Below are 23,286 nucleotides of genomic sequence, written 5' to 3' on the forward strand. Positions count from 1 at the left end.
CCAGATCAGAGCCAGACCAGCGCTAATCAGGAGAGGCATCCGACCCCCGGGTCCACTGGATATTTTGTCCATCGACGGATGGCGAAGAAACTGATCAAGTTGTTACCGGAACTCAAGATGGCCATCCCTTAACTATTGACCGATTCAAGAAGGTAACACAGGAATGACCTCCAGCGTTGTTAACCTACCCCGGTGTTCTATATCGGTTGTAATCCCTAACATAATTCTCTACCTTGAAATGGTTGTGCTTACAGCTTGATGTGTAGGAACAATCGACTTACACACTTCTTGATGATAGAGTGTTATCTAGAACGCAGCTCACTAACATGATCTACCTATTTAGTAGAAGCTGGGGTCCTATATTTGTAGTTTGTATGATCACTTATAACAATTTTCGCTGATATGTCCAATTGGCATATCAGCCTGTCTGCTGTGGTATTTTCCGGTTAAACGCGGCCTTTTTTTAGCAAATTTGGAATACCATCCGGACGCGGACTATCTTCGGTTGAAGTTACTTTGCGGTTTCGATGTACCGAGTACCGAGGGACAGTTTCGGTGGCTGTAGGATCGCCCCTCGATGATAAGTGTTGTGATTGTCTACATCAATAACAAATATAAGTTGATGTATAATCAAAGGCGGCATGAAATGTTTTAACTGGACTCTACAGTGGCCTGCTGTGTTAGCCATGATCATTCAGTAAGCGTCATCACATGGGTATTCGTTGGCCTGAACCCTGGAAACTCCCGAATACTGTTGTCTCCCAGAGACCGTCAGCTAACCTAACGATCTTGGTAATGATCTTGTCAGTCAAGGACTGTCTTTATCCTAGTTCTAACTAAATTTCATTTCAAACTGCAAAATGGTAGGAGCGCGTCTACGGTGTGCCAGGCTGCCAGGTCTCGAGTAACCTGGCGATCGTCTCTTACGCATTTCCGTGTAAATTTTGAGCGTCTGCACGTCAACACGTTAAACAGTTGGGACTACGCTACAGGATATCTTTTGTTTTCTGGGTTAGTTAAGTTTCGAGGAAGTGAAGGGCTTACAAGGAATTCAAAATCTTATCACCTTCCTTTATTTCCTCGTATTTACAAAAGTTTTTTGTAAAAGTGATAACATTTGAAAAATATATAATATATCTCGCGTGAGCTTTCATTACGTCGTATGAAACAAAGTGTAAACTAACAGTTTTATTACGAAAAATTACAAACACTTACATAAACTTGTTCCAACTTCTTTCCATTTGAAATATTTGTAGCCTGGACAACATTCTATATGTGAGATACAAATTTTAAAGTTTTTTTAATTACCTTTTCAGCAGTTTTTTTTGTTAATTCTCACGATGTTTCATACGACGTAATGAAAGCTCACGCGAGATATGGAGAGAAATCAGTGATCGAATGGTTTTTATTTCAAAATTTACCAGGGTTACATTTGCTGTTTGTATAACATGTACATTTCTGCTCCCTCACAGATATTATGCAAAAGTTCGAGCATCCACACATCATCAAGCTCATCGGCATCTGCAGCGGTCCCCCGATTTGGATCGTCATGGAACTCGCCCGGCTGGGTGAACTGCGCGCCTACCTCAAAAAGAACGGTCCCAAGTAAGTCTCTGCTCATTTCTTCCCCTTTTTGCCTTTCTTTTTCTTTCCCTCCTTTTTGGGCGGAGGATCCTTGACAAAGCCCAGCGCGCGACGATATTCCTCGAGCCGGGACCGAGGAACCGGAGCATTACACATTCCTGCCGGGCCCGCCTGATGAATGCGGAACAAGCGTTTTTGACCAGCCGTTGGCAACGGCACTGTCCCACGGGTTCGACAGGGCAGGAAGATTTCCCCCTTTATGCCTGTGTTGGCTTCGAACAATTCTCCGAAGCCCCACGTAAAGACTTCCTGCCTGGGAGGGGCCGGCTTTCGAGTTACGATCGGGATCGGAGCCTCCGCCCCGGGAACAATCTTTTCCGTATAGAAGTAGCAATCATTGTCCGGATAGTGACGAACCATCTTCCGTTTTCTTTGGTTTCAGGTTGAAACTTGGGACTCTGCTTCTGTACTCCTATCAACTATCGACGGCGCTCAGTTATCTGGAGTCGAAAAAATTCGTCCACCGGGATATTGCGGCCCGAAACGTACTCGTCAGTTCACCAACTTGTATCAAGGTGAGTTTAAATATTATTTTTTATATATTTTTTAAATAAACTAAAATTTTGAGATGTTTAGCCGGAAGGGGTTGATGTTAGAATGCCATTTCCAAGCAACTGTTACTATGATTGTTCTTTTTTTCTTCATAAGCTTGCCGATTTTGGTCTCTCAAGATGGGTTGAAGATCAATCGTACTACACCTCCACCAAAGGGATGCTGCCGATCAAGTGGATGGCACCGGAATCGATCAATTTCCGCCGTTTCACGACTGCCAGTGACGTTTGGATGTTTGGTGAGTTGGATTGGTTCAAAATTTGATCTGTGGATCTTCATAAATCACTTTGATTGTTCAACAGGAGTCTGCACCTGGGAGATTTTGATGCTCGGTGTGAAGCCATTCCAAGGAATAAAAAATTGTGATGTGATCGGAAAACTGGAAAACGGAGAACGACTCCCGCTGCCGGTTAACTGTCCCCCACGGCTGTATTCCCTAATGTCCCAGTGCTGGTCATACGAACCGCACAAACGACCCAACTTCAAAAATGTTAAGGAGGTGCTATAGTAAGTTATTGTTATGGGCATAGAAAATTGGCTTGAGATGTAAAATTGTAACTTTTTCAACAGTGAAATTCTGATGGAAGAACGCCACAGCGATTGCGAAACGATGCGTCGTGAGAATCGTCGAGTTGCGGCTATGTCCTGGGGAGCTGGTGACGATGTAGCTCCACCAAAACCGGCCCGCGGTCCAATGATGGGAGGTAAGTTACCGAGATGGTGCTTCTGGAAAGCTTGAATTTTAAAATCACGCTTGACTGCTTCCAGCTGGCGATGGGTCTCAGCAGGCTCTCGGGGCCCCGCAAACCTACATCATAGCGCGGGATCCAACGGTGCTGGCCGCCCTGATGCGCGAGAACGAACAGCGAGGCGTGAACGCTTCATCTTACACCACACCTGCTTCGGTATTTAATAGCGTAGCCGTAGATTTAGATCCAATTGCACAAAATAATACTGATAACGTCGCGATCGTAAACGAACCCGCTAGCACCGCCGAAAATATGCCATTGAAAACAATCCCTCTAGCAGCAAACGATCTACTCAAACTCGATCCCACTATAGACGAGGCAAATAACGAAACCAAAACCGCTACAGACCCTTCATCCTCTTTGGAAATTGATAATCAAAATTCTATCGTAGCTTCGCCATCAACTAGCACCCTGGTACCTTCGGCCGAAATGGATCAAGTCCCTAGTGCCGACCAACCGTTGGGTATCGATTCTTTGGAACGCTACAAAAATCCTAACGAACCGCTTTCTACCAATAACAACCCACTCCAATCCGGTCCCCTCGCTTCCCAGCCCAATCCGAACCAATCCTTCCCGACACCTTGCGAAATTATCAACGCACTCACGCAGCAAACCCATTCCATCGAACCAACCTACAAAGCGCTCCAAAAAGGTCAACTCGCTGCCGCCGGAACAATGTCCATGGGAATGCCTGCCTTGGCCGCGGGTGTTCCCGTTCCCTTGAATAACAATAATTTCATGCATTCCAATGATCCCCAACAGCAGCAGCAACTACAACAGCAGCAGCAACAACAATTTTATGGAGTAGCCGCGGCCGCAGCTATGCAGCCAGCTATTCAGGGTAATCTGGTAATGTACCAGCAATACCATCAGCAGCAGCAGCAGCAACAACAGCAACAGCAGGCTCTTCAGGAGCAATATTTCCAACAGGTTGGTGGAAGTTGTATTTTTCATTGTCCTTTGCGATTCGATGCGGGTAATATTGAAGTTGTAAGGTTCAATGATTTGGAAACAATCATTCACAGCCAGGGATAAACACCTATTTTCAATGAGCTGTTCTAACAACTGAATTTCGAGATGATTCCGAGCATTTTTGTTGCTCGCGCAAAAGCAACATGCTGTAACAGGCGTTAGACACTTAGAATTCTGTTTCGGAATACTTCCCTCGCCAAAGCCTTTTGGATGGGTTCAATAAGCTCGAAGCCTTTATGGTCATAGAAAAGGGTTATCAAAAAACAAAAGAATACTCGTGGATTTACCTGTTGGATATCTGATATACTTCATTGCATAGCAATGCATTTAAATAATCTTCACTAATGTCACGCTGAAACATATCCGGTGAAAAGTTTAGGCCGAACGGTAACGCGTATTTTCAATTAAAACGCATTACTGCAAAATGAGAAGGGGACAAATTAACACAATCCAATACATTATTCTTCTAAGAGTGAGATGGAAAGTCCTCCTTTACCGAAATCATGTCTTTTAAGATACTTTGAGCGAAATCATTTCAATACATTCGTCGTAATTTGAAATGAAACCTAACACACACGATACTCAATATTAAAAAGTCACAAAAAAAAAGTTTCACAAAATCCTATTTTTATCGTATCGAGATACTAATGTACTAGACCGCAGAAGTTTCTGCTTTCAAAAGACCTTCATAGTCATTGACAATCAACCATTCATTCGATCGCAATTTCGTAAATTTCACGAGCAGAAATGTAAACACGGTACTCTCGAGTAAACTTTTTGCAGGCAGCAGTGGTACTTACTTCCGGGAAGCTGAAAGCCTACGCCAATTGTTGTAGCTGAATGTGGGGTATGATTTAACAAACAGGAAAATTGTGCCAAAATCTAGAAAGTCTTATTAGGTTTGTCGAACAAAAGCTTTGGAAGTTTACTCAAACTTCGTGTTTTGGTTGGCACTAAAGAAACATTATAAGAGTTCCTTCTCACATAATGCTGTATTCAGCAACAAAAACCAACTTTTTCCCCTCAGGAAGCCCGTAGCCTTAAAATCGTGCGATCCATAATATATTAGGTTGTAGGTTTTCGAACGCTTTCACAGCTTCGCTGAACTACATATGAATAGGCACGGTACTCAGTCGTGAATATCTCGCTCGAATCAATAATTTTGCTACTTTGGATTAAAATAAGGTTTGCGCCCAGTCAAGCCAAGATTGCCATGAATATTCAAAGTCTACCGTGTAAAACGACATAGTTGGTTTTAAATTGTCGGCAATCCCAGAAAAGGTTTGAGTTAAATCCCTACACCCAAAGGAGAAGTTGGAATATCTAGACACAAATAATGAGATTTTCAACCAATAACAATTCCAAAATGTCTAGCATCGAACATGAGCTTCAGAAGGATAATGAAAACTAAACTTACTCAACCTGTAACCAATCCATTTAGCAGGTCCCATATCAGCAAACGATCTTCCACCAGCAGCAGCAGCAGCAGCTTCAGCAGCAACAACAACAGTACATGGCTTATCCAGGTCAATACCTTCCATCGGCAGCTATGATCAAATCCCCACAGGAAGAGATGGGATCCAACCAACAACTACACCAACAACAGCAGCAACAACAATCTTCCTCGAGCAAATCCCGCAGCTTGGAACGCAACGTTGGTCAAAATTTGGTATCCGCCTATGCTGCCCGGATCAACTCCTTGGAGCGGACTCGACAGATGAGCATGGAATACGGGACGGCGAAGGCCATGAGATCTAACTCACTAACGAGACAATACAGTGGAGGAAGCCAGATGGAATCCGCTTACCCAACGGGTCATGGCGTTAGATCTGCCAGCTTGGAACGTGGTGGTCAGATGGGACAAAACTACGGAAGTCGGATGGGAAGTTTGGAGCGGAATCAAAATCAATCCATGTTTATCAATAGCATGAAGGGTGGCAGTTTGGAGAGGAATCAATCCGCCGCAATCGTGAGTGATATGATGGGTAACAAGGCCGGATTCAAAGGTGGCAGTTTGGAGCGGAACCAGCATATGATGATGAACTCCGGAAGCCGTGCCGGAAGTTTGGAGAGGAATATGTCCTATCAGAATTATCGTAGTCCAGTTTCAGCTGCTCCGAAAGAACAGGAACCGTTCCAAGAAGAGATCTACGACTTTGGAGGGGTTAATGTCAAGTCCTGTGCATCCATTGCTCTAAAGAAAAGTGTTGAAAAGGGAATTTTACCCCCAAGCACCCTGATGTCTCCGGGAGGTGGCCAGCCGGCTGCCAACTTCTCTCTTCCTCCGCCGTATAGCTCAGCTCAAAGTTCTAATAAGTTCAACAACCAACAACAGCAACAGAACACTCCACAACGTTCCATGTGGCAACAGCACCAAATGTACCAACAACAGCAACCTCCACCACCGTATTCGGCCATTGCTTCCGGGGTTCCTCAGAACATTAATCCTCAGCAGCCGGGTATGCCCATGATGGGTATTGCTTCGTCCCAGCAGGTACAAATACCTCATCAACCAGCCGGAACAGCTCTGAAGATCGGTATCGCTCAGGCAATGGTTCCTCAGCAGCCGCTAAATCAAGCACAGGTTCAGCATCAGCAACAGCAAGCTTCGGGAATTGCAGTTGGTTCAGGATCAAATCCCCAGCAGGTTGGAGTTGCGATCTTTCGACTGATTGTTTTTTTCTTTCGTTCTTGGTCGTGCGTTTTCTCTTCGGTTTCTTATTTTAGTCTGCTCGTCACTTGATGATATTGATTTGTTTTTCAAGTAGTTACTGTTTACATAAGATGTTAATTTTTATAATTGAAGATTTGTGTGATCTTAAGTTGTTGTTAGAGGTAAAACTTTATAAAGCGCATGTAGTGATTATCAGTATGATTTTGTTCAGTTCACATTTAATGTTTATGTAAGTTTGTCAAAATTTATTTGAAAAAAAGCTAAATTTTTGGTTTCCAATGAAAAAATTTGAATTACTGTCGATTTTGCCAATATCTTACCAAAAACCTTTCCACGTCCCTTTTTGCAGCAGGTCCCAGAAATGCAACAAATGCTCGAAGCCAAGCTGCGCAAGCAACAGCAGGAAAGCGAAAACGATTCCAAGTGGTTACAGCAGGAGGAAAGCATTTTCCACAAGCGACTGAGCCTGATCACGTCCGCTGCTGGCAGCGCATCGTTCGATCAGCCCCCTGCAGAAGTCAACAACGGCGGTGCTGCTGCGACAACAACCGTTTCCGGCAATGGTTCCGGATCCGGAGGGGCAGGAGGGGGTGGAAGTGGATCTTTGTCTGGAAGCTACCACTCCCAGCAGAGTCCACACTTTTCCCCGCAAAATACAATGTCCGGTCCGCAGAGTCTTGGCGATCACTATCCTACGACTCCAAATGCTTCGGATTCGAGGTAACTTTAAGAATATTCATTTGAAAAAAAAACTCTTATTGAATATATTTTTTTTCAGACCGCACACCCCAGGTTCTACATCTGGTATGATAAAATCCAAAAGCTCGTCCATGGAACGTTGTACAACCCCGTTGTCCGGGGATGAAAAGCTTCTCATGAAAAAGATGGAGCCAACCCGGACAATGCCCCTGGATCGTAACGGGGACATTGTCTATCAGGCGACAACGAGTGTGGTCAAATCGATCATGGCACTTAGTCAGGGGGTGGACAAATCTTTGGCCGAAAGTTATCTGGATCTGGTTCGGAACGTGGGCATAGAGCTGAGAACGCTCCTTGGAGCGGTGGACCATATTTCAACTTCCTTTCCAGCACAGTGTCATAAGTAAGATTAAAATTAAATGGAAATGACTTCATTGAATAACTGACTTATCTGACATTTATCTTCCTAGGGAAGTCGAGATGGCACACAAAGTATTATCCAAAGATATGTTCGATTTGGTAGCGGCTATGCGGTTAGCACAACAGTATAGCGAAACAACGCTCGATGCTGAATATAGAAAGTAAGTACATGACTTTGCTTTTGATGTTTACTTTTTATTGTAAATAGGGATTCGGCGCTCTGACTATTGTGCAACTATTTCGGCAACCTTCTGTATTCCAGTCGTAAACCTCTTCAAAGTCCCATCAAAGAAATTTTAGATTTTTGTTTCTTTGGCTTACTAGCTAACTACCAAAATTCGACGTTGACTGGTTACCAATATTTTCGATGACCCTATCATTCAGTTTAATTTGAGACATACCGCTTTGGAGCTTAGATTCTATTCGTTGAGCTTACCCGGTGGTTTTTGAGCGAGTAACAATGTCTATATAATATTGATGTTAAAGTATTATCCTGCCATCTTCTATAAAAAGATTAAGTTATGATCTCATCCGTCTTGATAAAAAAGGGTACAATATTTGTTGATGTCCGTATTACTAGAGCTGTTTGTTGATTTGATCCAATGATTTTCGCAGCGTTATGTAGTTCACACATTGTGGTGTAGGGAACGAAATAGCGTCAATTTCTCCGACGTTGTTTGATTTTTTTTTGCAGAGTTATTTGCTTGTTATAGCATATTCCCCAATGATCAACTGCGATCGAGAAGACTTGGCCCTCGAACGAAATGGAACCTGTGCATGACTGTTCATTAGAACGTTTGTCCTCTAAGGGACCACAATTCTACACTGCAGCTATTGGGGAGGATGTGAGTGACCACGAGAAGTCGATTGAGGTGTAAAAATTTGACCAAAAAGTTCTTATGTGGCAGGCAATCTGCTTCTGCGGATTGAAGTCGGCGAGTTTCTTTACAAAAGGAACAATAAATGCCGATATCTACCAAAAGGAGTGTTTGCTGCCACTATATAAGAAACATACGACTCCACTATTGTTCTGGCCGGATTTGGCGTCAGCCCACTACGCTAAATCCACTCTTAGATGGTTTGAGGATAAAGATGTAGATGTAGATTTTGTTGTGAAAGATATTAACCCACCAAACTGCCCCCAGCTTCGCCCCATAGCACGATATTGGGCTATCGATAAGAGAGTTTTCAAGAAGGATGGTAAGGCCAACGGGACCATGGCGGTTTTCAAGAAAATTTGCGGCCAAGAAGTGTGATCAATCAGCTGTACAAAACATAATGAAAAGCGTCAAGTCGAAAGTCCGAGAACATTACCAATAATAACTTTTTAACTTGTATTTTTTTATAAACTGTAAGAATAAGCTTTTTAAAACACTTCCGAACTGTTTCTTTGTTTGAATCATCAATAAAATCAATACAATGAAAAAAAAAATGTTTATAACCTCTTTTCGATACACTCCTTATAAGAGAGACGTGTGTTAACGTAAAGATCGAAGTCGGCAAACACCAAAATTCTATAATGCAATAATTAATAGACGGGCACAAACAAAAAGAAATCGAATTAGAACATTTATTTCACGATATTATAATGAATTTTTAAATTAAAATATTGACTCTCAATTGTCTTTTCTATGTATTGCGAGTTTCATTTCTTCTAATGCAAGTTTGTGCTTCTCCAGCGCAAGTTTCCGCTCGCAAAAGTCATTCCTACGCTTCAATTCCCTGTTTCTTTCCTCTTCGATTCCAATTTTGCCTTTTTTAAATAGCTTTCATTTTGGACTTCTAAACGGCGCTTCGAAGATGGCCTACTAGGTCCTGGCATCAAATTCCTAGGCTCTACATTTTCCTTAGTGACTGAAAATGTAAACCAAATTATTTACTTAGAAACATTATGGCTGGCAGTCTTTCCGAGAACATTGTCCAATACTTTGAAGTATGTCCAAGTAACAGCTTCAGATCTGGATCGAATCCTGGCATCCAAATTGATGCGGTAGGTTTTCATGAGGTTCGCCCATTTTGATCTCAACTCATCAGTGCTGCAGTTATGTCCCGAAATTCTCCTTCGAGCTCTAGACGAAAATGGATGAAATCCTTGATTTGCTCATCCGACAATCGTCTGTTGCCATCGTCGATGAATTCAGCATCGTCCGGTTCCAGGCTGAAAAAGTTTTCCACTAAAACTATTTCTAATTCACCTAAAGTAAGACACGTACATATACATATTATCAATTTTTCCAACATATTAAACACATACTATCATATACAATAACAATTATTTACCAGACAAGCCTGCAAAACAGAATCGCTAGATTCACGCCCAAATCGTAGTAGTTTTTCTTCTCCATTCGAATCAAGTTTCTTAGATACACTAGGTTCTCCGACTTTCACAGTAAGTAGGCGAGGAGTGAGCGGGGCTCTCAATGAGTTTGTTTATTTTTTGCTCAGCTTTTCTGTGGTTTGTTGGTAAACAAACTTCATGAGTTCCGTATAGTTGCATAGCCTACATAGCCAAAATGGCTGAATCGGGAATTTGTTATTCGGGAACATCTCCTGAATATATACCCACCTTGATTTGAATTACAAACCACATAAACAGTGCCGTCCTCGTGGAAAACAGTTTCGGCAACGGCGAAGGCCATTGTATCCATTTTTTTACAAAAACACTTTAAATTTTCTAAAAGCGAACAAAATTTTAAATGTAAACATAGGAATTGAGATGTCAATCACATCGATAGAAAAAATCAATTTACGAACACACCGGTAGTGTAGCACACTAACCAGCTCGAAAAAAGTAGAAAAAAGTATTAAAATCAGGAGGATCGATCCGAAATCTGATACTGTTTTGGCCCTAAAGCGGGTCATACATTACACCACATTTGTACAAATGCGATGAAATTTGTGTTGAGATTCGTCTCATCGAAGTAATCGATGAGATGAATAACAACACACGCATGTTGGTGTTATCATTAACAAACAAATTAGTGTAACTATGGTTCCCTATGAATCTCTAGGGAACAGACTAGTATAAAAGAAAGCAAAGTTAAAAACAAAGTATTCCAGTTTTAACCTTCAAATCGTTTCTCTCCTTTCCACTCCGAAAGTGCTCCCTGTCCAACAGGTTATGGGCCCAGCACTAGTGGAAAGGAGGAGAGAAGTGGAATCATCAGCGGCAGGAGGACAACCTGGTAGCCGTTTGGAAGTGTGTCGAACCTGGTAACCGTTTGGTAGTGCGTCGAGCCTGGAAACCGATTGGAGGTGCGTCGAGCCTGGGATCGTTCGGAGGCGTCGAGCCGGGAATCCATTCGGAGGTGGTATGCCTGGAATCCGATGGAAGGTGGTCGTGCCTGGAATCCGTTCGGAGGTGATCGTGCTGGGAATCCTTTCGGTGGCGTCGAGCCGGAAAACCATCTGGTGGTTTCGAGCCGGGAATCCATGCGGAGGCGTCGAACCGGGAATCCGTTCGGAGGTGTCGAGCCAGGGATCCAATTGGAAGGTGGTTTAGCCTGGTATCCAATTGGAAGGCAGTCGAACCGAAAATCCGTCCGGAGGTGTCGAGCCTGGAATCCGATGGAAGGTGGTCGAGCCGGGAATCCTAAGAGGGTTGCGAGCCGCTGGGAAGGCGAAAAGCCTTGAGGCTACAAACTGCAAGGAGCGTCAAGCCGACGGGAGGTTGTCGTCGAGCGAACCGAAGGCAGGTTGTCGTCGAGTGAGCCAGGAAATGGTCGTCGGGCGAAACCAGTGGAAGGTCGTAGAGCGAAACCTAGTCGTGCTGAAGGCGATAAGGTTCGGTGTGTGTCGAGGAGGAGTAGCCACTTCAGGAGGAGCCACCGGAGAGATTGCAGTTGGATAACTGTTAACAGCGTGTGTTGAGGAGGAGTGTTGAGATTCGTCTCATCGAAGTAATCGATGAGATGAATAACAACACACGCATGTTGAAATCAATACTGATGTTATGAAATCGCTTGGTACATCTTTGTACCTGAAAATGATCACATTTTCATATGTGATGAAAGAAATTAGAGAAACATGAACTATCAACAGAGCAACACCTCCCTGTGTAACTGGTCTGCTCGGAACCTTGAGCGGCACTGATTGCTTCTTCATCTGACCGTAAGTTGCGGCAAACCCGAAGCAATCGACCATGTGCTCGTTCGGCTAAAAATCCCGAGTCGATGGGTGGGGTTAGAGAAACAAGAGAGATCAATAGAGGGAAAGATCACATGCGGGATATACATGGTGTTTCGATAGAAGGTCCAGCAGTTGATCGGCAGAGCTCGATTGCTCGTGTTCGCCGGTTCCATCACGTTCACCGTGGTGGAATTGGCTAACGCGCCGTTGTACCGAAGCGGAGATTGCAGGTTCAAGTCCTGTCGGTGAGCCGTTGTATCTTTTTCGAAATTTTCATGATATTTACGGCATGTTGGTGTTATCATTAACAAACAAATTAGTGTAACTATGGTTCCCTATGAATCTCTAGGGAACAGACTAGTATAAAAGAAAGCAAAGTTAAAAACAAAGTATTCCAGTTTCTACCCTCAAGTAGTAAAGTCTCTCCTTTCCACTGCCAAAGTGCTGCAACAACAATTTGGTCGCTGTGATTACGAATTACATCGTGTATGACACTGATTGAATAATGGCCCGTTAAGAACCATCTTTGGTGACGTGCAGTTAGACGGGTTGTGGAGGCGAAGAATGAGCCACGGCGATATTTACCAGTAAAGGACGAACACGAAATTATTGCGACACATTCAACAGGGCATAACTTTTTTTACCATTGGGTAAAAATCAGCCAAATTTTGCACACTTTCTCATATCTATGTATTGTTTATATGCTGTCAAACTCGAAGTCGTGTTTCTCGATTCAACGAAAGTGGATGTGAACCAACGCGAGTCGAGAGAACATGTTTTCTAAACACCTGAAATTCCCTGACCTGTCGAGCCGGCTTTTGGGAAAAATGTTTACCATTCAACCTTCTCCAGAGTGTCGAAGCGGTCCAGGAGCGGTTGAAGTTGGACCACGGCAAATAAGCTAAAAGAAAACCGGGACCGAAAAACAAAAAAGACAAAGATAAAAGTGAAGCGGATGATTAAAGCAAACCCCATCGTCTCAAGTCGTGATTTGGCTAAAAAGATCGGCATGTCGCAGAGCCACGTCCAGAATGCAAAGAAGAAAGCTGGACTAAATACACACAAGGTACAGAACTTCCCAAATCGCGATGAGCGGCAAAAATCGACGGCTAAAACTCGGTCCCGGAAGCTCTACGAGAAGATGCTGACAAAATATGGCTGCTGTGTGATGGACGACGAAACGGATATAAAAGCCGATTTCAAGCAAATTCCGGGGTTGGAGTTTTTCACCGGCAAGAGCAAGTTCGATGTGGATGACAAATTTAAGAAGAAGAAAATGTCGAAGTTCGTCCGGCCATCTGCTCTTGCGGAATGATGAGTGAGCCTTTCGTGACAAAGGGCACAATAAATAGCGAGATCTACAAATCTGAGTGCTTCAAAAAGTGCCTTCTGCTGTTCTTGCAGCAGCACGACGATGCTCCGCTATTTTGGTCAGATTTGACATCATGCCACTATTCTAAAAGTGTCCTGGAGTGGTATAAGGGCAATTCTGTCCATTTTGTTCCAAAGGACATGAACCAGCCAAACTGTCCGGAGTTGCGCCTGGTTCAGCAGTACTGGACAATAATGAAGCGAGATCTTCGGAAGAGCAAGAAGACAGTCAAAGACGAGAAAAACATGTTAGAAAATGAAAAAAAAACTGAGAAACTGGTACCGGATGACATTGTAAAGACTTTGATGGAGGGCATCAAGCGAAAATGCGTTCAATTTTACACTCAAGGCTCCATCGATTAACTTTTCTTTTGATTTTTGAAGTAAATATATGTACAAAACTACCCTTAAATTTTGGTTTGATTCTAAAAGTTATAAGAAAATTGGCGTTCCATTTTCGGTGTCGCAATAATTTCGTGTTCGCCCTTTACTTCATCAACCCGGAAGCCATCCCGGTTGAAATTTGCATTCCCTCGTATCTTTTTTAGTCGCACACTTGCATCTACTAGATAGTGGACCAGGTTACATGATACTCACGCTTCGTAAGGGAGCAACGCCCTACATATAGAGTTCACTGACGGAGGAAGTTTTGAAAATCCTAGTACAGGAGCACATAGTCATAATGTTGATTACACTAAAGGCCAATTATGTTGACAAGAGGATTAACTGTGTATAGTATATCATTAGTCTAGAACCTACAAACCTATTGCAAAGAGGATTTCAGGATTCTCAAAAGGATGACATGAAGGTGCAGGGGGGATCTACGTAGATATACTATGAGTCGGGGGAGACGTGGTGGGGCTTGTTGCTCGTCGTGCCTATTTATAGCTATTAAACAAATCAGTCGTTATAAAACTTGACCTGAAACTTAATTTGATTTTTCATAATCCATCACTATCATTGCAGGAGTATGTTATCAGCAGCACATGTACTCGCAATGGATGCCAAAAACCTGCTAGACGTCGTCGACTCGATTCGGATCCGATTTCCTAACCTAGGTGGTCTCTCCAAACAGCCCAGCCTTCCAACTAGTCCAATCCAAAAGCAACCGGCTACAACAATGGTCACCAGCTCAAGTGCATTCGATCCATCCTCATCGTCGGTTATCATCAGCAGTAGTCACAATTCCAACGTTAGCAACGTTGTTCCGTCCAACTTTCATCAGTCACCCCTTCAGTTCGATCTGCAATCTACACCGGGCGATTGCTACCAAAACCTACAACCAAAGCAAATCTTCCAATCGCACAGCTCACCTCCAAGCTCACTGACGCATTCCTCCTATGATGCCGGAAGCAGCAATGGAGGCCAGCAGGCGTCATCGCAACTCTACACCAACCAGCAGCAAAGTGGCATCTACGACAATGACTGTGTCATAGGCCAGCAGCAACAGCTTCACGGACTTGGCCCCGACGGCAAACCTCGGAAGCCAATCATCGCAGCAAAACCTCCCCCAGCAGCCCTAGCACCCCATAAACTCAAACCATTCGGAGGGGGATCCCGGGATCCTGGCCCGGACGAGCTGCTCAATGAACCGCTCAAAATTGTAGAGGATCCCACGGAACTCTTGTACTCTAATGCCACACCTACGGCCAAAAACGGCGGAATGGTGCTGAGTGCTAGTTGCAGCAATGGCAACATTGGCCCGATGTCCAGCAGCAGTAGCTCGGGTGCTATCAAACTGCCGGAACCCGTGTCCTGTACTATTGTCCAGGAAAATCTACTAGCCACCAACAATCAGAAGATCATGGCCAATAAGCTAGGCTAAAAGGAGTTTGTTTTTTCTCTATCTATGTATGATACACACACACAATTCTACTACTATACCAATCTATTACACAACTAACTATTGCTGTACTCAGAAAATAGCCTGCAAACACTATTATGCAAGATAAGTTACTTTCTAGTGACAAAGACATTCAATGGTATTGAATAGGTATTTCAGGAGAACTTGCGTAACCAATTTTAAAGAATACCACGCTGTATTTTACCCCAATCATTCAAACTTTCAGACCTGTAATGTTTTAATGTTAGAGAAAAGTTACGGCTAATTTGGATCTGTAATTGAGATAGCCAGGTACACTGAAGCCTGCGAACATATGTATTAACTATTATAATATTGAAAAGAAAGTATCTGGCATTATTGTAAATACAACAGAAAGTATCGTTGGACAAATATACGATAGTCATGAAATCAAACACGAGTAAAAGTTTCAATTGAGGCGCTACTGCTTCGAGCCCTCCCGATTCCCGATTTTTTTCCTCGAATGTTGATGCTGAGTAAAGTTTTAGCATTGAAATTCCGAAGCATTCATAAACTGAACATTTACAATAAAATACTGAAATTTTCAACAGCATTTTTGATTGCTTCGTCATACTCTTCAAAGGCAAACTGGAAACCAATTCAATGAAATTCAACTGAATGATGCTCGAATTATCTCGAAAAAAAAATTACAATGTTTCCAATTATTAAAAAAGAATTAAAAAAAGCGTTCGTCCAAAAAGTCTGCTGTGTATTTGTTCGATGAAACGTGTTCTATTCGTCTCCAACAATATCAACTTGGCGGGACGTTTTATTTCCATTTTTGAACGCTTTTACTCCAGCTTTAGATGTCCAGTTTCCTAGTACGTAGCTGCATTTTAGACAGCTCAAGTAACTCTGCAGATAGCATTATGAAAACTTGTAAGTATACTTTTTTTTTACTTATTGTTTCGACTGTTCAACTATTATAATAACAATCTACACCAAAATAAACTAACCATTTTTCACAGAATAACTTATTTTTCAACCAATAGCACTGTAAATAACTGAACAGAAACCAGAACAATCATTTTTATTAATAAAAACTTCTTTTTCTACAATTTCAACAAACTGCTTCTTATCGATATACAAGAAAAATATTGAAAAATTTGAATGCAAGCAGTTACTAACTATTTGTAAAAAAAAACTTACTAACAATGGAAACAAATCGAATAATCTATCAAAACAAAAGCATGCAAACAAGTAGATTTTGCAAATAAATCAAGCTATTCCAAAGAATTTTATCCAAACTAAAACTCATTAGTAATGGTGGGAGTGACTTTTAATACCAATACACAATGTGCTTAGAAACATAATAGCTTCCATAGGCATCGCCAGCAGCATTAGCAAAAAGGAGCAAACTTTTGAAACTCTGAAGTCATTTCTGATAACGCTTTATGGTTTTCGAATATTTATTGAACCTACCTAGAGTTTCATTTTTGCGTATTTATGTATAACCGCCAAACAATTGCTACCGACGATTGTATGCCTGCTACTAAAAAAACAATTTAAAAACTTGAACAATAAATATCAAAGCATGTGAATGAAAGAATAATTTGTTTTTTATTACATACGAAATCCGAAAAAATATATCTTTTTTTATAATATTGGCGTATAACGGTATAAGTAGCACTACTCCTCCGAAATGTCCCAACCTGTTCTAATGAAATTATTTTTAGAGTATTCTGTAGGCATGAGAATCGGTTTTTATCAAATAAAAAAAAACACAAAGTCACATCAATTGTCCGTAGTAATTAAATTCACCGCGGTGAGTGTGGACGGTTTTTCGTATAGTTCAAATTTTAAAAAAATATTAAAAAATCAGCAGTGGATCAAATTTGATGTATATATATATATATATATATATATATATATATATATATATATATATATATATATATATATATATATATATATATATATATATATATATATATATATATATATATATATATATATATATATATATATATATATATATATATATATATATATATATATATATATATATATATACATATATATATATTAAATAAATTAAATTTGAAATATTGTACGATGCGGGGAAAAACATAGCCTTAGTTTTATCGCTGTTGATGGGCAATCGATTCGTTTGAGACCAACTATGAAAATTTTCTAAGTCGGTATTCATGATATCTATTATATTTCCTGGTAAATTACGAGCAGCACAAAAATAAATTTGGACATCATCGGCAAACATATGAATATTACTACATCTGCAAGATGCAGGCAAGTCTTTTATAAATAAAGAAAAATGTATTGGTCCCAGAATTGAGCCTTGAGGAACCCCTGATATAACCGGAGTAGTGCATGACCGAGATTCATTACACGAAACAAATTGTATTCGATTCTTCAAATAGGAATCTAAAAGCGAAACATTCTGCATTAAAAGTTTGAAAAAAGTTCACAGCATTGTTTTAATAGCTATTGTTCCACTTACCCCGCGTCCCCACTTACCCGGTGTACCTCATTTTTTTCCAAAATCTGAAATTGAAAAGTCATGGCATTCATTTTTCGAAATTTTCCTCCTTTGAGGGGTTTGTTTTTCGTTTCCATGGGCGAGGCGTAGCGAGCAAACGTCGTCGCGAGAGGATAGTAACCAAAGCATACTGTCCATTGATCGCTCCAATGATCAGCACGGATTCATGCCCAAACGCTCTACAACAAGTTACTTGCTAACGTTCAATTCTATTGTGCATGAAAGTTTTGCTGCCAAATCTCAAACTGATGCAATCTATACCGATCTGTCCGCAGGCATCCAAACATGCTTGGAAAAAACAGGGGAAAATCTATTTTATCTATCCAAAAAGAGGTAAAGTAAACTAAAAAGTAAAATGTAATTAAATTTGTTTTAATAAAAGTATCGATTAAAATTTTTGATTTGTAAAAATTATCCGAAAACCCCCCTATCTATGAAAATATGAATAATTGTCAACCATGAAATTATACAGTCAACACATACTAAATAACAATGAAAATTCATTGGAGGACAATAAATTTCACAGTTCCTGTTAGAAAAACTGGATGATCAAATAACCATCGACTTTATAGTTTTGTGTTTTCAAATGTATGGAAAAAAGTTGATTTTTTCATGGTTAAGTTGCTTAACAACCCCCTTTTTTCATGGTAATTTTTGACGACACCATGAATATTATAGTCTAAAACATTTAATTGGACAATGCGTTCATGGTTTCAATACCATGATATTCATATTATCAACCATAAAACCCACGGTGGAGTGAAAATGGAATTCATGGTTTTTTCACCTTACTTTTCTATTCGGGTTTTCTATTCGGGCCTGGGTTGCCAGGTGCCCAGATTTGTCTGTAAAACCAAGACTTTTGACCCTTCGTCCAGATATTGGTCAGACACAGATTTTGCCCAGATTTTTGCTGACAGTGCCCAGATTTTACAGACTTTCAAAATAGAGTGATGAAATCAATATTCATGTATCGGATTTGATCCGTAAATGCCAGATAGGACTGAAATGTCACTTGTATTCATTGGTATTCGACCAACCCACTCATTAAAAATATATTTTTTTAAATAAGATAGACATGGTAGGTGGTAGGAAACAGTGTTTGTTCTGTAGTTCAACTCGAAAATTACCCCGAATACCACAGAAAAGCAGCCCCCCCCCCCCCCCCCCCGCTCACACACATTGTCAAGTTTCTTGTTTTGTTTTGTATCAAATTTGTGATCTTCCTTATGTACAGACACGCACAGACTTTTTTTCAAAATTGCCCAGATTTTTCATCCTCAACACCTGGCATCCCTGATTCGGGCAGCTATTTTACACGCAAAATAATTTTCACTTAAAAAATAAGTGACATCTGTAGTAAATTCTCGCCATACGTAATTTCATTTGAATTTTAAGTGATGGGTCAAGTGAATTCACTTAAGTGACCGGTCAAGTGAATTACACTATGACGTTAGAGTGAAATTTATCTGAATTTCTAAGTAAGTTTCTAGTTAATTATCACTCACGTTTTTAAATAAAAGAATATTTACAGAACACCACTTTGATTTCAAATACTTACATTACGCTTTCGCCATGAATTTTTCGATTGGAAAATTCCATCGTAATCCCAAGGCAGATCGGCTACTGCGGATAGAGCGATTTCTAAATCTTCCCTGCTGCAAACCAGAAAATCTGCCCAGTTCAACCCACAAGCTGAAACATAATAACACCTTTAAATAACTTTTTCTTACATCACATTTAGCACAAACTACCGCCAAAATCGCCTAGTAAAGAATTGGGAAAATCCAAATCCAGCATAATCTTTAAACGCTGCTGTTTAGAATTTGCCATTTTGAACTCTGAAAATAAACACAATTACAACCCGACATTCACTTGAAATTCAAGTGATGGGGAAGTGAATATTTTTTTTCACTTCCAATTCAAGTGATGACTGAAGAGAATGTGGATGAATTCACTTGAAATTTAAGTGACTGCCAAGTGAAATGTATATGTCGCGCTTGAATGGAAGAAAATCACTGGATCCTTGTTTTTAAGTGAAAAATCATGTGTATTTTAAGAGTGAATTTGGGTTCAGTGTATATCTGGGGGAGGAAGACTGAAATTCGCTGCATGGTTTTTTTTTACTGTTCGGCAAAAAGCCAGCAATTGTTGAAAAGATTTGTAATCGTTCAAATTTTAACTTTAGATGATCAGTTTCGTGTAGTGAGTCATGTAACTCAGTTGTTTAGGTGCTAAATTTAGATTTAGCTATATTTCTAGAACAACCATTAATCAAGCCATTTTTAATTATCAGCTTCAAAACTTTAACGAAATTTGAGCGACATAATACGCCTGATCATGCAGGAATTTGCCAGAGCAAAACAAAACCTAATTAAATCATTGTTTTATGCCAAACAAGTGCTTTTCAGCATGAAAAAAGTTTTATTAAAAATTACTAAATAAGAAAGTAAAATTTTGAACCTTCGCACTGGTCGGTAGATTGATGAGAGAAATATGACGTTTGAAATTTTGTTTTCGTTTTTTATTCAATCTTCCTCCCCCAGTTTTATATATTTTTGAAGTCCACTGCAAATTTTTCGCACAAAATTAAATTCGGATGCAACTTGAATTTTGAAATTTGGTCCAACCCACCCTGAGATGATCGGGTTTGAATTTTAAGTTCAGTTTTTGAAAAACGTCCCAATTTTATGCCAAATTTAAGTCATATAAACTCAAAATATAAACCTTTTTTAAAAAATATGCAAAGAAGGTTTTTCTCACGGTCTCTCCTTGTTCAAAACCCCTTTAATATTAATTTTATTTCAATTCCCCCGATTTTCACTGCGGAATATTTTCTCCGCGTTCCCGCATGAATCGATACTGTACAATAAGTATTCCTATTATCTTCTTTCCAAGACACAGAAAAGATTACCTTTATACAAGGATCTGAAACTCGTTCGTTTCCACTCATCGTTCAGTGAGAGATTTCTCCGGCGAAACAAAAGTTTCATTGCTCTTGCCTGCAACATTTCCATGTAACTGTTTTCAGGCTAGAAGGAATGCCTATGGCGAATCCACAGCTTCTTGTATCATTCATGCAGAAGCATGCAACAAATATCCACCGACAAGCGATACATTCACTGGCGAACTGCGACATTCAAAAAACAACTTGTTGCAGTTCGCTGCTGAGCGAATCGGTCGAGAACATGTTCACTTAAGTGCTTCGCGAACCAATAATCTAAATTATGTTTCGTCTTGATGGTCCAACGAATTGCGGTAGTGTTCAGCTGGGGAAGAATAAAATTGTTTTGGCTTATAAATGAGAAACATTAAAAGTAATTTATCATTGCTTACATTTTCTTTTCAAATCGGCTTTTTACAAAAATACAAAAGTTCGAGAAAAAATCAATTAAATATGAACGTAAGTGTTGCCATTGATGAATGAGAACCGGATCGGATTTAAAAATGCAATCGGAGACATCGATCATATTTAATTGGTGCTTAAATGAGTTAAATATAAAAATAAAAAAAGGTCGAGATCTTATGTTATTTTTAATAGCAATTTTTGAGAAAAGATCGAATTTCTGGGAATATTTTTCGGATATCTGAATTATTTTTATATTGATATGGAGTATTTAAGAGTTGGATGATAAAGTAAATCAAAACTGATTTCAGTTCACATGGTACCTGGCTGTTGAAGCCAAAAAAGGTATTTTTTATTCTTAAATTCTAGTTAGTGTAGGAAAATTGCGACAAACTTTTCAGATTTTTTTACCTTTTTAGTATTAAACATGGTGTTGCTTTAACTTTAAATACATGTGTACTGTGATGCACTGGAAAAACATTAAAAAACTATAGATTTTTAATAATTTTTTTTTTTTGAGGCCTTGAAGATGGTCATAAATAATCTTAAAAGACTACTATATATTTTAAAAATCCCTTATCAAAATTTGCAAAAATTGAAGACTCAGCCTTAACACAAAAATAAATTTTACAAATGTTTACTCAATAAAAACTAAGAATTTGAAATCAAGATAATGACCAAGACAATTTAACAATGTTTTTTTTTATCAAAGTTTTCAAATAAAAGTTTTTGGCAATAATAAATCACTATCAATATCTAGAAACAGCAGCTCATATTAGGCTTCAGAATTAAAAATAGAATTAAAATTTCCAAATTAAAATACTTTCAAACACACAATTTAAAATCTGAAAATTTGATAAAAATTATCAAATGAACTTCAGTTCCTTTCAATCGATTAATAAATAATTAATTTCAACATAAAATAAAATAATAATCAACTCAATTCTGAAATGGTATAATCGTTATCAGATGATACCAAATGTTTAGGTTCTAACATTTGAATTGGCTGTAGAATTTGAGTCTGAAGTTTTTCGTGACATTTTGCCTAACTCTGATCGGTTACACCCACTTTTTTTGTTTAGAAATCATTCTGTACACTATATTACTTCAACAACATAAAAAAAAGAAAATTAAATAAAATCTTTACTTTCAATTTTCAAATGTTCTATTTCTATCCCCTTGTGAATAGAGGCAATTGTCAATCTGAATAAATGATTAATGATGAATGGTTAATGATGAAACGCAAAAAATCTGCTTATCAAAATGTGGAAAAAGCATTTTCAAAATATTGACTGTTTAAAACGTTAAACAGTGCATAAGACTACATTTTATTACGTTATTCCTCGAGCATATTTTTTTTTTATTTTTACAATCCTCAATTAACACATTTTCCATTACCCACGCTTCAATTTTACATGAAATTTTTCGCTGCCTATTTCCGGTGCAATAGTTACATTATTATCTTGAAGCTTCAAGCAACGCTAGACAAAAGTTGTTGAAAAAAACACGCGTTCCCGCAAAAACATGACATACCCGCAAGACTCGACATTTGTGATCTGCATATGAGCGAGTTAAAGAGAGCGTTCGCTCTCGAATGCTTCACTTTCAAATTTGACTTGAAGATATTCGCAAGCGAACGCAACAAGCCAACAATTTCCTCTTTTCAGTTCTTTTAGCAACTGATACATCAAACGGAGATTTGGCCTGTGGGCAAACAATCAATTCGTGTGGATGGGATAGGATTTGTTTCGACTGTGAAACACGCAACGCAACGATTCCCTCTGATGATGCTAACATTAAATGTCGCGCAACATCCTCTCTTTTCACACAGCAAAGGAAGAGAATTGTAATACAATTTGAGAGGGCTTTGGAAGTATCGCCTATATTGGATCAATCATGAACAAGTATCGGAACCTTGCCTTTATAGTTTTGGATTATTAATGTATGATCAAACTAATCTTTTTTTCATGGAATGGAATCGTTTGGACACACTGTACGATACAGCGAACGGGTCGTTAAGTAGAGTAACCATTCATTTTTTTTACTTTTTTTTACTCGTTCTAAAAAGGTTTGATCAAACGTGTTATCGTTGTCTTATGATCCGCTCATAAAAAGATGACGATACAACCTATTGTTAACCAACAGTGAAAAGATTCCCCATACTGGGATTTTATTAATTTTATTGAATTCCAATTAGTTTTCCGGAAAAAAATATCAAACGAGATTTAATTTTCTAATATATTTAATTCAACACGATTTTTATTACATTTAGATTAATCATTGAAATATTAACCTTCCGCTACCTGCGGATGTTAACTGATACTCCTTTAGGATGCTCCTAATCCTGCAGCATTTTCCGTACCAAATGCAATG

The 23,286-nt window shown here is 39.6% G+C and overlaps 1 protein-coding gene across 5 annotated transcripts in view; it reads left to right on the plus strand.

Moving 5' to 3' along the window:
* LOC129748903 (uncharacterized) overlaps positions 1 to 16,622 on the plus strand; it is a 300,169-nt gene extending 283,547 nt beyond the window's left edge. For 2 of the 5 annotated variants that reach the window (XM_055743695.1, XM_055743691.1), the window contains exons 5-15: positions 1,473 to 1,605; positions 2,027 to 2,159; positions 2,293 to 2,434; positions 2,499 to 2,703; positions 2,767 to 2,900; positions 2,965 to 3,875; positions 5,359 to 6,564; positions 6,941 to 7,311; positions 7,370 to 7,693; positions 7,761 to 7,871; positions 14,176 to 16,622. In XM_055743695.1, the coding sequence (XP_055599670.1) occupies positions 1,473 to 1,605; positions 2,027 to 2,159; positions 2,293 to 2,434; positions 2,499 to 2,703; positions 2,767 to 2,900; positions 2,965 to 3,875; positions 5,359 to 6,564; positions 6,941 to 7,311; positions 7,370 to 7,693; positions 7,761 to 7,871; positions 14,176 to 15,034 (4,529 nt within the window). In that variant the 3' untranslated portion in view covers positions 15,035 to 16,622. The remainder of the gene's footprint in view (positions 1 to 1,472; positions 1,606 to 2,026; positions 2,160 to 2,292; positions 2,435 to 2,498; positions 2,704 to 2,766; positions 2,901 to 2,964; positions 3,876 to 5,358; positions 6,565 to 6,940; positions 7,312 to 7,369; positions 7,694 to 7,760; positions 7,872 to 14,175) is intronic. The other 3 variants (XM_055743694.1, XM_055743693.1, XM_055743692.1) reach the window with 3 other exon arrangements.
* Positions 16,623 to 23,286: the final 6,664 nt, after the last annotated feature.

The sequence above is a fragment of the Uranotaenia lowii genome, chromosome 2, assembly GCF_029784155.1.
Source record: "Uranotaenia lowii strain MFRU-FL chromosome 2, ASM2978415v1, whole genome shotgun sequence".
NCBI classification, from domain to species: domain Eukaryota; kingdom Metazoa; phylum Arthropoda; class Insecta; order Diptera; family Culicidae; genus Uranotaenia; species Uranotaenia lowii.